Genomic DNA, 16,230 nt, shown 5'->3' with positions numbered 1-16,230 from the left:
AAAACAATGAAGAGAAAAATAAAACTATTATTTAATATGGAGTAGGAAGAGCTTGAAAGGTAACATAAAAGTAAGGACCCACAAGAGTTTCCATATTCTTTTAAAAGTGCTCGCTTATCTTTTCAACACTTGTGTTGATTCAAATTACTTCTCTGGGATCTGGGAGTAGTCCAGAAGCCAAAAATAGCCAATCTGGTCAGAAAGCAGCAGCCAAATATGTTCAAATATGTTCAAAGAAAGAAGCCATGGAGCAATTGAATCAAAGACCTACAGACTAGAGCTTTTCATTCATCCAACAATAAAAATGTGAAGAGTTACTTTTGCTTGACATCAATTCATTCAGTATCTATCACGGAGAATGAGAACTACAAGGTTAGACAAACAAGAACATACTTTGGTGGAGTTGCATTAAATGTTTCCTGTTCCTACAGAGCCCTTCTATGTAATGAGATTCTGTGTAATGAGATTACCTATGTAACCTTTGATCTACTTGGTCTTTCACCTTGTCCTCTGAGACTCTCAGGTGGGAGCAATCAGAAAGCACAGAGCCATCAGGACCCCTCCACCATCACTGTGGGAAGCGTTTCTGAAATACTAGGCTTCTCACAGCACCCTTCACGTCCTTGTTCCTCAGGCTGTAGATGATGGGGTTGAGCATGGGGGTCACCACCCCATAGGAAAGGGAAATGAGTTTGTCTGCAAGGTCCTGTTTGTCTGCTCCCAGCAGGTCCTTAGACTTGGGCTTCCCATACATGAAGAGGATGGTCCCGTAGAAGACGATCACGACAGTGAGGTGGGCAGAGCAGGTAGAGAAGCCCTTTCTCCTCCCCTCAGCTGAGGGGATCCTCAGGATGGTGGCAATGATGAAGACATAGGAGAAAGTGATGAGCAGAACCGGGACTCCCAGGAAGATCACATTGCCCACTCCCATACTGATCACATTGACAGAGATATCAGCACAGGCCAACTTCAGGACAGCCAGAATCTCACAGGTGAAGTGGTTGATGATGTTGTCTCCACAGAAGGGCAGCCTCATTGCAAGGGATGTCTGCACCATGGCAGTGAGGCTTCCAGCTACCCAGGAGCTGGCAGCCATGGGCACATAAGTAGCTTTGCTCATGACTTCAGAGTACCTAAGGGGGTTGCAGATGGCCACGTAGCGATCAAACGCCATCACGCTCAGGAGCACACACTCTGTGGCTCCCATGGCAAAGGAGAGGAACATCTGCACTGCACAGGCTGAGAAGGAGATGGTTTTCCTGGGAGTCAGGAAGCTATTAAAGGTGAGTGGGACTGAGGAGGTTGTATAGCAGATGTCTAGGAAGGAGAGGTTCCCCAGGAAGAAGTACATGGGTGTGTCCAGGTGGGAGTCAAGGATGGTCACCAGGATGAGGACCCCATTGCCCAGCAGGATCACCAGGTACATCAGCAGGATGAGCATGAAGAATGTCTTCTCCAACTTTGGATGGGCAGAGAGGCCCAGGAGAACAAACGCCATCACAGGGGAGGTCTGATTGGAACTGACCATGGTGTCTCTATGTCACTTGCACAAACTCAGAGGGCCAGCTCCATGATTCTCTGATGCCTAAAGTGCCCAGACAGCCAGTGAGGAAGCCCAGACTTGCTGAGCAATTGGAGAACATCTCTGACAATTCAAAGGGTTTTCTGTATTGCTTTAAATAAAATGCAGGAAATTTGATCAAAATCTACTTGGTGGTATTTGGCCACCCCATAGAGAGGTTTCAAATGTCACCTGATTAGATTTAATTTTCCTCATCATATTTAAGACAGGCATCACACATTTACTTCAAGTTACAGGTGTGGATGATTCACTTTGCTCAATTTTGGCAAGAAATGTTATATTCAATTTGTATGTTTTTTCCCCTTGAGACCTAGGACTGGTAGAAAAAACTGGTACGCCTCATCCCCAATCCCTGACCATTCTGCTCTGTGAGCACTTTTTAAAATTATTATTATTATTTGAGACAGAGTCTCACTCCATTACCTAGGCTGGAGTGCAGTAGGGCAAATACAGCTCATTGCAGCCACAACCTCCAGGCTCAAGCGATCCTCCTGCCTCAATCTCCCAGGTAGCTGGGACCACATGCCTGTGCCACCACACCTGGCTAATTTTTAATTTTTTGTCAAGACGAGGTGTCACTTTGTTGCCCAGGCTGGGCTTAAATTCCTGGACTCAAGCAATCCTGCCACCCTGGCCTCCAAAGTGCTGGGATTACAGGCGTGAACCACGGCACCCGGCCTGTGAGCACTTTAAGATGCTCTCTGCCTCCTCTTTTCTAGATCGCTTCCGAGATCTACAGAGCCCTGGGCTATTTGTCCATTCACTCACTCACTTGCCAGACTCTTCTGGAGCACGTATTAACAGGACTGGCATTTGCCAACCAATCAATGCACGGGAATCGTGAAGTTCTTTTTCTTCTCTGGAACTTCATTTCCCGACGCTTACTTTGGAATAGATTATTATCAGAGCTATTCCATCCCAGGGACTAAATGGTCTCATGGATTTCTCATTCTTGGACTGTTGCACCATGGAGACATCCTTTTCTATTTCCTTCAAAATTCCTCCTGTGCCACTTAGTCACCAGGTATGCCACCGGGGAGGGAGCTGGGCCCACAAGAGTTTCTATATTGTTTTAAAAGTGCTCACTTACCTTTTCAACAAATGTGTTGATTCAAATTTACTTCTCTGGGCTCTGAGAGTAGTCCAGAAGCCAGACATAGCCAATCTGGTCAGAAAGCAGCAGCCAGATGAGTTAGTGCCTGAAATGGGTGAACGTTTTCTTGTCTTTGTTCTGTGTTTTGGTAAAATCCACAGAAACCATTCATTGCTCATACAAAGCCACTTAAATCCCATCCTGCTATTGGGATTATTCTAGTCCCTGAAGTCATTTAAAGTTTGGAAATTCAAGTTACCAAGTCAAGAAACTTCTTATACATCTGGGATTATGTCCCTGTGATCCAATTACTCTGACGTTTCTCCAGAAATACTTTCTTCTCTCTTCCCTCTCTTCCTACCCATTTTGCTGGGCTATTGGAAAGTATTAGAGAGAAACGATCACCCTAGCCCTCCCCAAATTAACAAGAACCCCCAGTCCATGAGAACTGTCACCAGAGTCCATGATAGATCTGGGGGAATGTGAAACCACACAGGACAAATCCTTGTGGGTTAGTCCCCTTGGTCATTTACAAATTCAAAGGGTTTAGGATCTCAGGTTTGGATGAAAACCAGTGACCTAGAAGATCTCTTGTCTGCATCCCACCAAATAGGTTCTGTTAGGCAGTTCCTACCCAGACCAGACCTTTAAAGGGTCATAAGTGAATCTGGTCATGGCTTCTACCAGAGAGTTTCAGAGGCAAGGCAGCTGTGGACTTGAAAAAAAGCAGTTGATCCCAGAAGTGGTGTCCTGTTGCGAACAGCTCAGTCTTTTTCTGTGTGTGTGTGTGTGTGTGTGTGTGCATGAGTATACTATATCTGTGCATTTGTGAGAGCAGTGCTGATTTACCACTGGGATCTAGTAACCTCCACTTCTGAGATCCAAAACTGAGAGCTGTGACTGCCCAGGCAGCAACCAGAAGCATCTTCAATGTGGATCACTGTTTTCTGATACACTATAGTTTCTTAATCACATTCCAGTTTTCCCTTTCCCATTTAATTCTAATACCGGGGATGGTAGGTGGCACATGTGATGAGCTCTCATTCCACAGATGTTCTTGGTATGCAAGAAGAGCCTGCCCAGTTTAGCAAAAACGCTTGGGCAATCCTGGCCACCTCTTTCACAAATGAACATGCCTGCCTTATACTCCAGCTCTAAAAATCCTAGAATCAAGTACATGCCACATTCATAGTCATAAGCCATTTTGTCTTGCATTGAATTTTTTTCTTTTTGTGAGATATACATACAAAAGAGTGTAAAAAGCATATGTAAACCATTCAAGAAAAAATAAGAAAATATACTACCATGTCCCCCTCCTCCACTCAGGTTAAAATTAGGATGTTCCAGAACCTCAGAAGCCCCTCTTATTTTCTTATCCAATTATATTTCCTTATTCCCTTCCTTCCAGAAGTGACCATTATTTTGACTTGTATGGAAATCATTTTGTGGTAGGCAGAATCTTAATGATCCCCACATGATCACACAATTCCCTTCGTGTGGTGATCAAATACTAACCTAGGTACTGCTGTGAAGGGATTTTGTCAATGTAACTAAAGTTCCAAATCAGTTGTCTTTAAGATTAGAAGATTGTCCAGCGAGGTCTGACCTAATCAAGTGAGCCCTTTAAAAATAATTTTCTTTGGTTAGTAGCAGAAGGAGAAGCCAGATTCAAAGTGTGGGAAGGATTCCACATGCTGTTTCTTGATTGTGAGATGGAGGGAGCCGCGAACAAGAACCAGAGAGCTGCCACAAGGAGCTAAGCATGACCCCTGGCGACGGCCAGTAAGGAAACCGGGACCATAGTCTAAAAAACACAAGGAATTGAATTTTGCCACCAATAGCAATGAGCTTGAAAGCTGACATTTTCTCAGAGCGCAGCCTAACTCACCCAACCTTCTCACTTCCGGAATTGTGAGCTACTAATGAGGTGTTTCACGCTGCTGATAGTGGGGTGGTTTGTTATGCAGCAAGAGAAAGCTAATATGTATTCCCTTCATTTCCTTCACAGTTTGACCTTCTACAATGTACTCGTGTACAATGGATTGTTCCATTTTGAAAAATGGAGTAACAATTACAAACCTAGCTTTTAAAACAATACATTTAAGGGGTACAAGTGAAGTTTTGTTACACAGATATACTGAGATATGGTGAAGTCTGGGTTTTTAGTGCAACCATCACCCAAAATAATGTACATTATGCCAGTTAAGTAATTTCTCCTCCCTCAGCCCCCGTCACCATCCCACACTTCCAAGTCTTCAGTGTCAATTATTCCACACTTCATGTCCATGTGGACACACTGGTATTTGACTTTCTGTTTCCGGGCTGCATAACTTAAAAGACTGGCCATCCAACATGGCCAGTTCCATCCAACATGGCCAGTTCCATCCATGTTGTGCAAAACACATGGTTTCCTTCTTTTCTATGTCTAAAGAGTACTCCATTTTGTATATAGATGACATTTTCTTTATCCAATCATCTGTCTATAGATGCTTAGATTGATTCCATCTTTGCTGTTGTGAATAATGCTGCAATAAATATACCAATGTGGGTATCTTTTTTTACATAATTAATTCTTCTCCTTTATGTATCTACATAAAGGAAAAGATACATAAAGGAAAAGAATTAATTATCTACATAAAGGAAAATAATTAATTATGTAATGGCGAAACCCCATCTCTACTAAAAACACAAAAATTAGCTGAGTGTGGTGGTGCATGCCTGTAATCCCAGCTACTCAGGAGACTAAGGCAGGAGAATCACTTGAACCCAGGAGGCAGAGGTTGCGGTGAGTTGAGATTGCACCATTGCACTACAGCCTGGGCAATAAAAGTGAAACTCTGTCTCAAAAAAAAAAAATCATTGTGTAAAAAAGTAGATTGAACAGTAGTTCTATTTTTAGTTCTTTGAGAAGTCTCGATACTGTTTTCCATTGAGGTTGTACTGACTTGCCTTCCCACCAACAAATATAAATATTTCCTTTTTTTCACATCCTCACTAACATCTGTTATTTTTTGACTTTTTAATAATAGTCATTCTGGCTGACAAATCTAGCTTTTTGATTGAAAAAAAAAATATTGCCACTATTTTGGGGAAGACTCACCTGAGAATCTAAGCTGTCAGTTTCAATAGTCCCTTCTGCGTAAGTCAGACAGTGCTGTAGTGTGGCCAGGTACCAGACATCTGGCAGAAATATCATCAGAGAGAGTGGATTGTTTTATGTTTCCTGCTTCTAAGCTCTGAGTATGGCCCTCTTCCCACTCTTGGGAATAGATCGAAGCAGAATACTCTCTGGAGTGGAATGAGTGTCCTCCGCTAACCCAGTCAGCGAGACACAGAGAGAGAAGAGGGCATTTTATACATGCATGGCCAAGATAAGGCCAGTGCAGGAAAGAATGTGGGCCAGGCTGACTGGGGCATTCTGTCCTCAAGTTAATCACCATAGGCAGCAGGGGTCTATGAATGAGAGCCTTTGACATGCCTGTCTCTGGAGTCATAGGGCTGCCCTCTGGGCTGGATGCATTCTCTGCAGGGTGTACAACTGTCATGCCAGGATCTCCTTTTACTGTCCCGGGGACTCCTTACACCTCTCTTATGGGTTGGAACTTCTGTTTCCTTTGTCAATTTCTTTCTATTTCTTGGTTTAATCTCTTATTTTGATAGAGCACTTTCTTGAATAACTTCTTTTTCTTTTTCTTTTTTGAAATGGAATCTCATTCTGTCACCCAGGCTGGAGTGCAGTGGCACAATCTTGGCTCACTGCAACCTCTGCCTCCCTGGTTCAAGTGATTCTCCTGCCTCAGCCTTCTGAGTAGCTGGGATTACAGATGCATACCACCACACCCGGCTAAGTTTTGTATTTTTAGTAGAGACAGGATTTTGCCATGGGCTCCAGGCTGGTTCTGAACTTCTGACCTCAGAAGATCCACCCACCTCAGCCTCCCAAAGTGCTGGGATTACAAGCATGAGCCACTCACCAAGCCTTGAATAACTTCTTGAGAAAAAGTGTACTGTATACACATTTTTGAGATCTTATGTGTCTGAACATATTTTTATATAACCTCCTGACCGATAATTTGGTGGGTGTCTTAACCAGGGTTCTCGAGAGGAATCGTATTAATAGAGAGAGAGAGAGAGTGTGTGTGTGTGTGTGTGTGTGTGTGTGTTAGTTGTAAGGAACTGGCTTATCTGATTATGGAGGTTGACAAGTCCCAAGATTTGTAGTCAGCAGGCTGGTTGGCCAGGAGAGCTGATGAAAACACTAATGTCCCAGCTCAAAGGCAGGAAAAGTTCCCTCTTACTCATCCTTTTTGTTCTATTCAAGCCTTTCACTGATTTAATGAGGCTTAGTACATTAGGGAGGACAATCTGCTTTACTCAATCTATGCATTTAAATGTTAATCTCATCCAGGTGCTCCCTCACAGACATATCCAGAATAATATTTGACCAAATGTCTGGGCACCCCATGATCCAGTCAAGTTGACACATGAAATTAATCATCACAGTAGTGTGTGGAATTCTAGGAACTTATTGGAAATCATCTTCCTTCTGAATTTGAAGGTAATTCTGGTGCAATCAGAAGCCATTTTGATTCTTGATCTTTTATGCTAATTTTTTTTTTACTCCATGAAAGAGTAAAGTACCCATGCTCTCAACTGTGGCTGTTTTCTGCCAGTCCAGAGAGCCATGATTTTACCCTCTACAGAGAATAAAACTTTTGTTGGGGTGGGCAAGAGATAGTTGACTAATGTCATGGAATGAATGAAGGGGTGTAGGGACTCTGTTTCTTACATATTTGTCACCTAGTCTTCCTTTTTTAGCAGTGCTTCCTTCACCCTGGTCCTAGAGGTACTTGGTGCAGTGAGTTTCTCTGTGCTACAAATCTAGTTGTTGCCAATTATTATGGTTTGAATGCCCCCTCAAAAACTCATGGTGAAATTTAATTGCCATGGTAACAGGGCTGAGAGATGGGACCTTTAAGAGGTGATTAAGCCAAGAGGGCTCAGCCTTCATGAATGGATTAATGCCATTATTGCAGGAGTGAGTTACTGCAGGAGTTTGGCCTCCTTTCTCTCCTTGTTTCATGTACTTGCTTGTTCTTTCACCTTCTGCCGCGGGATGATGCAACATGAAGGCCTTCACTAGATGCCAGTGTCATGCTCTTGGACTTCACAGCCTCCAGAACTGTGAGCCAAATAAATGTCTATTATTTATAAATTACCCAGTCTCAGATATTCCATTAAAGCAGCAGAAAATGGAGTAAGACACTTACCTTTCCAAGTTTCTGGCTTGGGATTTGGCTCTGTCAGATCTGCTATGGCAATTAGCACAATTCCTAACTTTCACAGTATTCTCACTGTTGATGTCTTACTTCTTCTCCTAACCTTGTGGATTTTATTGGAAAGAAAGAAAGACTATAGTTTTTATGGGTTTTAGGAGGAATGAAATTAGATGCATGTGTTCAGTTATCCTTTATGCAGTCTTGAGTCCATAAAATTTCTAACATCCTATTTATTTTCATAATTGTTTATTGCTTATTTCTCTCCTGTTAGAATATAAGTTTTACAGAGGTAAGTTTTTTTCTGTATTATTCACAGATGTCTCCTTAGTATAAAAATAGGGCCTCACTCACAACTGACTCTCAATACACAGATGCTGAATAAATGAATGAATGAATGTGTGGCCTACTCTCATTTTCCTCTGATTTTGTCCAATGTTTGCTGTTTTTTTAAAAAAAAAATTACTTTATATTTGTCCTATCTTTTTGAACTTCTATTTTTGTAAATGTTGTAAATGTCCATAACATATTGGTACAGTAGAATACCTATATACTTTATAAATCAATAAACAAATACAGTTTAAATTGTAAGGAAGCATGATATTAAAATCTTGGAGACCATGGACCCCAGATATGTAGTTTTTGACTGTGACTCCATCCTTCCAAATATTTAACAAACTTCTTTTTTCTAAGTGGCTCTTACATATTGGAAACGTCTATTTCGAGCAGAGCAGGCATGCAGAATTCAGGACTTTGGACCCCATTTAGAGGTGATCTGCCAGCTTCCTTCTTGACTGCATCATGTGCCCTTCTTTGCCAAAGTCTCCTGGTGAGCAGGGCCCTGTGACCGCCCTCATCACGATTTAGGAAAGTCATTCCCAAGCTGCAAGATGCCCTGAGGTTCCAGTCTGGAATCTTTCTTTCCAGGCTTGAATTTATCTTGCAACTCTTTCCTAGCCCACTGCCACCCAGTGCCTCACTCCCAGACTCAGATCTCCTGCAGGAAGCTCAGGAACAAGTGAGAGAAAAGGGCCCACAGCCCACATCATCACCTCAACTGTTATGATCAGCCCCAGTACTCCCAGACACACACCACTGGACAGCTTGATTGAATTCTGCCCTTTACAGAAGCTGTGCTCAATGTTAACTCCTGACATCATTATGTGTGTATAACTTCAAGGCATCTCCAAACATTTCTGGAATGAGGAGACAGTATATAGAAGAAGGCAATATAGGTATAAAATCAATGAAGCTAGGTAAAAAATCTATAGCTCTTAATTTGAATTGTATGTATGTATGATTTATGTATTTGATCTAAATCTAAATATATATTTATATATCATGCATACATATAATTCAATTATTATATATATATTTTTCATAGCTCTTTCCACTGAAACATTTAGAAACCATGGGAAACTCAATAGTAACCCTAGCACTCAGATTATGACTTCTAAATACCATTCCCCATTAAAGGAAAAAAGGAGCTCCTTAGACAAAATAGTTGTTTCAGGTCTGGAAAGGAAGTGTGAATATTGAGCTTGTAATATCTTGACATACTGATAGCAGGAAGTCATCAAAGATACTAGTGTCATGCAAAAGGTCTCAGGAGCCATGAGCTCATAACTCCACCAAAAAAAAAAAGAAAAAAAAAACTTAAGTAACTAGATCTAATCACCAATATATGGGAAACACAAAGACAGACACCACAGAACTGCAATCAGCAAAATCAGACTGTGGTAAACTTTATAGTTTCCTATAATGAGAAACTATTCCTTCCAAAAAAAGTCTAGCCTAAAAGCAGGGTGCTTGTGGTAGGAACAGAGATAGAGGGAAATATAGAAAAAGGGAGGGGGAAATGAAGATTGAAAGAGACTGTACTGGTCCATTCTCACTCTGCTAATAAAGACATACCTGAGACTGGGTGATTTATAAAGGAAAGAGGTTTAATTGACTCACAGTTCAGCATGGCTGGGGAGACTTCAGGAAACTTACAATCATGGCAGAAGGGGAAGCAAACATGTTCTTCTTCACATGGCAGCAATAAGGAGAAGTGCCAAGCAAAAGGGGGAAAAAGCCCTTATAAAACAATCAGATCTCATGAGAACTCATTCACTATCATGAGAACAGCAGGAGGGTAACCACCTCCATGATTAAATTACCTCACCCCAGGTCCCTCCCATGACATCCCACAACACGTGGAGATTATGTGAACTATAGTTCAAGGTGAGATTTGGGTGGGGACACAGCCAAACCATATCAGAGACAAATCACAATGTATGTTGTTATTTGGATCCTGGTTCAATTTAAAAATTGAAATAAATAACTTATAAGGCATTTCTGGAAATATAAATGCTGGATAATTGATGATATCAAGGAATTATTGAGTTTTAGGTGATTTATATGTTAAATATTAAATGGTACTTTATAGTTTTACAAGAGTACTAATCTTTTATGGATATAAATACCAAAATATTTCAAGATGGAATGTTATTACCATCTGGGATTTGCTTTAGAATAATTGAGGAGAGGGAGAAATAATCCACAGGGCTATCAGAAGAACAAGATTGGCCATAAGCAGCACAGAAAGAAAAACTGCATATTCTCACTTATTTGTGGAAGCTAAAAGAGCAATTGAACCCATGGAGATGGAGAGTAGAATGATGGTTATCAGAGGCTGGGAATGGTAATGAGAGGGTAGAGGGGAAGTGGAGATGGCTTATGGGTACAAAAAATAGAATAAATAAGAACTAGTATTTGATAGCACAACAGGGTGACTATAGTCAAAAATAATTTAATTGTACATTTAAAAATAATTAAAAGAGTATAATTGGATTGTTTGTAACACAAAGGATAAATGCTTGAAGTGATGGATACCCCATTTACCCTGATGTGATTATTACACATTGCATGCCTGTATAAAAATATCCCATATACTCCATAAATATATATAGCTACTGTGTACCCAGGAAAATTTTAAAAATTAAAAATTGCACACACACACACACACACACACACACACACACACACACACACACACACACCAGCCATGAGCAGATCATCTTTGGATCTGGAAGATGAATACCTGTTATTCTTTCTACAGGATTAAATTTTCCCATAAAATAAAAGAAAAACCTTCTCCAATACCTAGCCTAAATATTGCAGCCTTTATTTCTGTTTCATGTAGGTCTGGTCCTCTTTGTGCATTTGCTTTATCATCTCTCTCTGCAGACCAGCTTTCTCTTCTTTGCTAGACACAGGGCCACATTCGTGCCCTCTTTACATGGTCTAACAGTTCAAGAGCTTTGTGCCAACTATGAGCTGTCTCTATGTCCAAATTGCAAATTCCCTGGAGAGAAAATATGATTTGCCCAGTTTGGGTCAACTCGCCAATTATCTGTAGCCAAAGGAGAGAGCATGACTGTCCTCTCAGCAGGGGCTAAGGGAAGACACATTCTGCTTCAGGCAGAACATTTCAGCGAATGTGCCACAGGCTACAGATGTACGAAGCTCGGAGTCCTCCTGGGATTACTAAGCAGAACCTGTGGTGACCTAAGCCCCCAGGTGAATTGCCTTCAGCCATGAAAAGATTCATCCACTCACCCCAGGGTGCCTACACATCCCATTATTTTCTATGTGCTCCAAGGCAAGACACAGGTTGGGAAGCACTGTGCTAGGGAGGTGGGCAGGGTCATGAAGTTCTGTCCAACGGTGTCTTCAGTGCCTCCTTTCAAGAGTAGAATCTTGGCTTTACATTTTTGTAACACAGAGGTACCCTAGGGTGTTTTTCCCAAAACAGAGGAACCATCTGCACACAAAGGTGAATTCAGACTTGAACAATGGAGAAACAGAAAAATCATTCCTTGTATATTCAGCAGCATTCTGCTTCCATCCCCTCAAGCCACACTTCCCCTGGGTTCTAGGTTTCAACATTTTAATTGGGTCCAATCACAGCTGAAGTGCTCTATTACATAAGTACTTCAATTTTCCGGTAGTCATTCTTCACATGTGTCTTCTTTAGGAAACATTCTCTTCTGAGATTTGTGGGTAAAAGCAGCCAAGAGGCAAAGAGTTACAGGGACATCTGTTCCCCCAAAACATCAAAAGGCAAAGCGTTTCTGAAACACCAGGTTCCTCACAGCAGCCTTCACATCCTTGTTCCTCAGGCTGTAGATGATGGGGTTGAGCATGGGGGTCACTACCCCATAGAAAAGGGAAATGAGTTTGTCAGCAAGGTCTTCCTTGTCTTCCCCCAGTGGGTCCTTAGACTTGGGCTTCCCATACATGAAGAGGATGGTCCCATAGAAGACGATCACGACAGTGAGGTGAGCAGAGCAGGTAGAGAAGGCCTTTTTCCTCCCCTCAGCTGAGGGGATCCTCAGGATGACGGCAACGATGAAGACATAGGAGAAAGAGATGAACAGAACCGGGACTCCCAGGAAGATCACATTGGTCACTCCCATACTGATCACATTGACAGAGATATCAGCACAGGCCAACTTCAGGACAGCCAGAATCTCACAGGTGAAGTGGTTGATGATGTTGTCTCCACAGAAGGGCAGCCTCATTGCAAGGGATGTCTGCACCATGGAAGCAGTGCTTCCAGCTACCCAGGAGCCGGCAGCCATGGGCACGTAGGCAGCCTTGCTCATGACCACAGGGTACCTAAGGGGGTTGCAGATGGCCACGTAGCGATCAAATGCCATCAAGCTCAGGAGGGCACACTCTGTGGCTCCCATGGCAAAGGAGAGGAACATCTGCACTGCACAGGCTGAGAAGCAGATGGTTTTCCTGGGGGTCAAGAAGCTGTCAAGGATGAGGGGGACTGAGGACGTTGTATAGCAGATGTCTAGGAAGGAGAGGTTCCCCAGGAAGAAGTACATGGGTGTGTGCAGGTGGGAGTTGGACACAGTCACCAGGATGAGAACCCCATTGCCTAGTAGGATTGCCACGTACATCAGCAGGATGAGCACAAAGAATGTTTTCTCCAGGTTTGGATAGGCAGAGAAGCCCAGGAGAACAAACTCTGTCACAGAGGCTGTCTGGTTGGCACTTACCATGGTGTATCTCCTCTGTCAACTGAAGGAAATACTTAGAGGTCCAAACTCAACATTCCTTGCCTTGCATAGGAACAGTGCATCTGGACTGGGGTTCCAGTCTGGTTAAGAGATTAGAAAATAGTTTTGAAAGTCCACAATATTTATTTATTTCCAAGAAAAAAGAGACAACAAAATAAAAAATTATTTGGGGGACACAGGGCACCAAATGCACAAGGTTTAAAATGATGACTCTGATAATGTAACACATGTGATCAGTGACAAAAACACATAACACATTCATTTAGGGGGGCTATATCCTACAAGGCAATTTACCTCATTAAACTTTGATCGGAAAAGTGACTTAAAGTTTGCTCTATGGTCCCCCAACTTTGTGCCAAATACTAGTGACTTGATTACTTCTGAATCCTCACCTTATAACTATTTCTTCCTAGACAATTTTTATGTAAAACAAACTCCGGTTATTGCCTGAGATCTTTCTCATGGGAAACCCCAGCCCTAGCTGGGTCTTTTAGGAAAAGAGGAGACTGGACATGGAGAGATGCAAGGGAAAGGGGAGATGGTTCCAAGGTAACTTCATGCTCTGGAAATTTCAATATGTCTCTAATATTTGAATCTGATATTTCATGAAGATAAATAGAAGGCTGGCCCCAGAAATGCATAGTGGCTCACAATTTCTGGAACTCTAGTTTTCTTTGGTAACTAAGGCAGTCGGGGTGAGTGTCTACACAGGAATCAAGAGTTCTCGAACCTAAATATGTCAACCAGATGTAGACCCTGACACTGATTATGCCCCCCAAATAAATCTAGTCCCACCCTCTGTCCAATTCTAGATCTTCTTCTGCAGAACACTGATTCATGGGTTTTCAGCTTGATCTTTTCTAGTGATGAAGAGCTCACTACATTCCCAAACAGCCTGCTTCCTGTTTACAGAGCTCTGAAGTGTCAGAACATTCTTTATTCTAAACCAAGTCAGCAGCCTTCTGAGTTTCTCTCATTCATGTGATGGTGGTTTCACCTCCTTCTGGAATTGCCTGAGTTTGTGAAGTCAACAGAAGAAGCTCTGAAACCGTAGGACCATCTTATTTCTGGGGGAGTCTCTAAAGTTAGGCAAGTCCATGACCTAAGACTGAAAAGTTTCATAGGCTCCTTGCCATCTAGATTTTCTGTCCCATGAAGAAAGAGTTTTGCATTGGCCTCAATCTTTGTGATAGCGCTGAAATCGCTTCATTCCTTCCCTTCTCAAGTCCCAACCCCTTTGAAATATCAAGTCAGAAGTTAGAAATGTTACTGTGCTAATAAAAAGGTTAAGTATTACTCTTATAAGAACCCTCACTTACCTTTGTCAGGAGCCTACTAAGAAAATGTGCCCATGGCTTAGGAATAGTGTGTGGGCCAGAAATAGCAGCACTAGCTTGAAAGACTCAGGTTGAGATGGCCACCTCTGATTTGAAGAAAAGAGTGAAAGCTAGTTCTTCCTACTCAGTCTTGGTTTAATGTTTTAAGCAAAATTTCCAAATGAATAACCAGAACATGAAAAAGGCAATTTGAAATCAGTGCTGCGATTGGGACAATTCTGCTCCCTGAAGTGATTAAAAGTTTGAAAGTAGAATTGTACAAAGTCAGGAAACTTTTTATACTTCTGAGACAATGTCCCCAAGATCCAATTATGCCAAAAGCACTCCAGGAAGACTTATTTTCCTCCTTCCTTTCTTCCTGTTGGAACTTTCCACACTTAGACTATTGAGGGATGTTAGAAAAAGCATTTTCATGTCCTTTTTGAATTTCTGCAAACTTTGAAATGCTAAAACTTCTTGAAAAGAAACTGGAGAGCTAAATGTTATTTAGGAATGCCCTCTATTCATGCACTATGGGACCAGCAGGTGTGGGCACAATGATTCCAAATCAAGTGCTCAGGGGCATGGCTGTGGACATTTTGGGGCAACTTCTATATAAAGCCCTGGGGAGACTTCACTGGGGATTCAGTCTCTGGAAAGTCCTTGAACAATGGGGGAGAATTTACACATGAAGAGACAGGCAAGGGATGGGAGGAAGGAGAAGACCATCTTGGAGACAGACCTTGGCACAGCTCTTGGGCTTGCTTTTTTCTTCTACAACCTCAACAAAGCATTTGTTTGAACAGCTTCATGGAACAGGAGGGATAGCATAGAGTCCAGGGAAGACATTCTATGTTGGTGGAATCTGGAGTAGGACAAGCAGCATATAATTTGGCTTTAGTGATTCTCGTCTCCTAGTATTCATGGCTTTGTGTCGTCCTCTCCTCTGGAGTAACTTGATTTTCAAAAGAATACACTCACTTGCTGGCTTTAGTGAAACCAACTTCCAGATTGGAGAGACAAATGTGGCAAGGAACCAAGAGAGGTCTCTGGCCAACTTACTCAGGACCTCAGCCCAACAACTCTCAAGGCACTGAATCTTGCCAACTACTTAAGTGAGCTTGGAAGTAAACTTTTCCCCAGTTGAACCTTCAAATGAGATCCCACCCCTAGTCAAAACCTTAGTTATAGCCTTGTGAAAGACCCTGAAGCAAAGGATCCAGTTAATCTATAATCATATCTTGACCCACAGAAACTGTGAGACAACACGTGTGTTATTTTAAGCCATTTAGTTTTGAAGTTGTTTGTTACACAATAATAAATAACTATTATGTAGAGGATGGTTATGAACTCTGAGGAAGAAGCCAAGGAAAGAAAGAGGCAAAATATCTAGAAAACAGTGGTTCAGTGAAAGGGAGCCCTCTACTTCCTCAAAAGTCTTTCCTATTGCCAGAGGACATCAGTGTTCAGCAAGTTTTTTCTCATCCTGGGTCAAAGTCTGCTTATCTCCCTGCACCTCTATCCTGGGTGTTAACTTAGCCTTTGGCTACATGGGACATAATCACTTCCTCTTTTGTGTATCAGCCCTTCAGAGACAAAAGGACAATAAATCACTGTAGATATGTGCAGCTACATGGAAGATACGGCCCTGAACTAGGCACATTACTCCTTCTACTGCCTGCTATGAACACTGTTTCTGTCAATGTGTCAGAGATCCCTTTGGCTTACCTTGGCAAAGAATCATCTTCTCCAGGAAATTTCCCACGGCAATTTCTGCCCACAGAACTCTCTCTCCTCTAAACTTTAAAAGCTTCCTTCCCTGGAATGTCCAGTTTTGTTCTGAACTCTGGAAATTAACTTGTATAATTCATTTTCTCTGGGTGTG

The 16,230-nt window shown here is 42.1% G+C and overlaps 2 protein-coding genes across 2 annotated transcripts; both read right to left on the bottom strand.

The window, feature by feature from the left end:
- Positions 1 to 568: 568 nt before the first annotated feature.
- LOC105554235 (olfactory receptor 2S2-like) lies at positions 569 to 1,528 on the bottom strand. The gene has a single exon (XM_012000621.1). The coding sequence runs from the start codon at positions 1,526 to 1,528 to the stop codon at positions 569 to 571; it is 960 nt and encodes a 319-aa protein (XP_011856011.1).
- A 10,523-nt stretch (positions 1,529 to 12,051) lies between these two features.
- On the bottom strand, positions 12,052 to 13,011 carry LOC105554234 (olfactory receptor 2S2-like). The gene has a single exon (XM_012000620.1). The coding sequence runs from the start codon at positions 13,009 to 13,011 to the stop codon at positions 12,052 to 12,054; it is 960 nt and encodes a 319-aa protein (XP_011856010.1).
- Between the last annotated feature and the right edge of the window lie 3,219 nt (positions 13,012 to 16,230).

Source organism: Mandrillus leucophaeus, unplaced genomic scaffold (genome assembly GCF_000951045.1).
Source record: "Mandrillus leucophaeus isolate KB7577 unplaced genomic scaffold, Mleu.le_1.0 Scaffold632, whole genome shotgun sequence".
NCBI lineage: Eukaryota > Metazoa > Chordata > Mammalia > Primates > Cercopithecidae > Mandrillus > Mandrillus leucophaeus.
Note: the sequence above shows the minus strand (reverse complement) of the source record. Positions and strands in the feature narration are given on the sequence as shown.

What these genes read in the sequence shown, in the direction of transcription:
- LOC105554235 (XM_012000621.1), bottom strand. Translation starts at nt 1,528, where the DNA reads ATGGTCAGTTCCAATCAGACCTCCCCTGTGATGGCGTTTGTTCTCCTG.
- LOC105554234 (XM_012000620.1), bottom strand. Translation starts at nt 13,011, where the DNA reads ATGGTAAGTGCCAACCAGACAGCCTCTGTGACAGAGTTTGTTCTCCTG.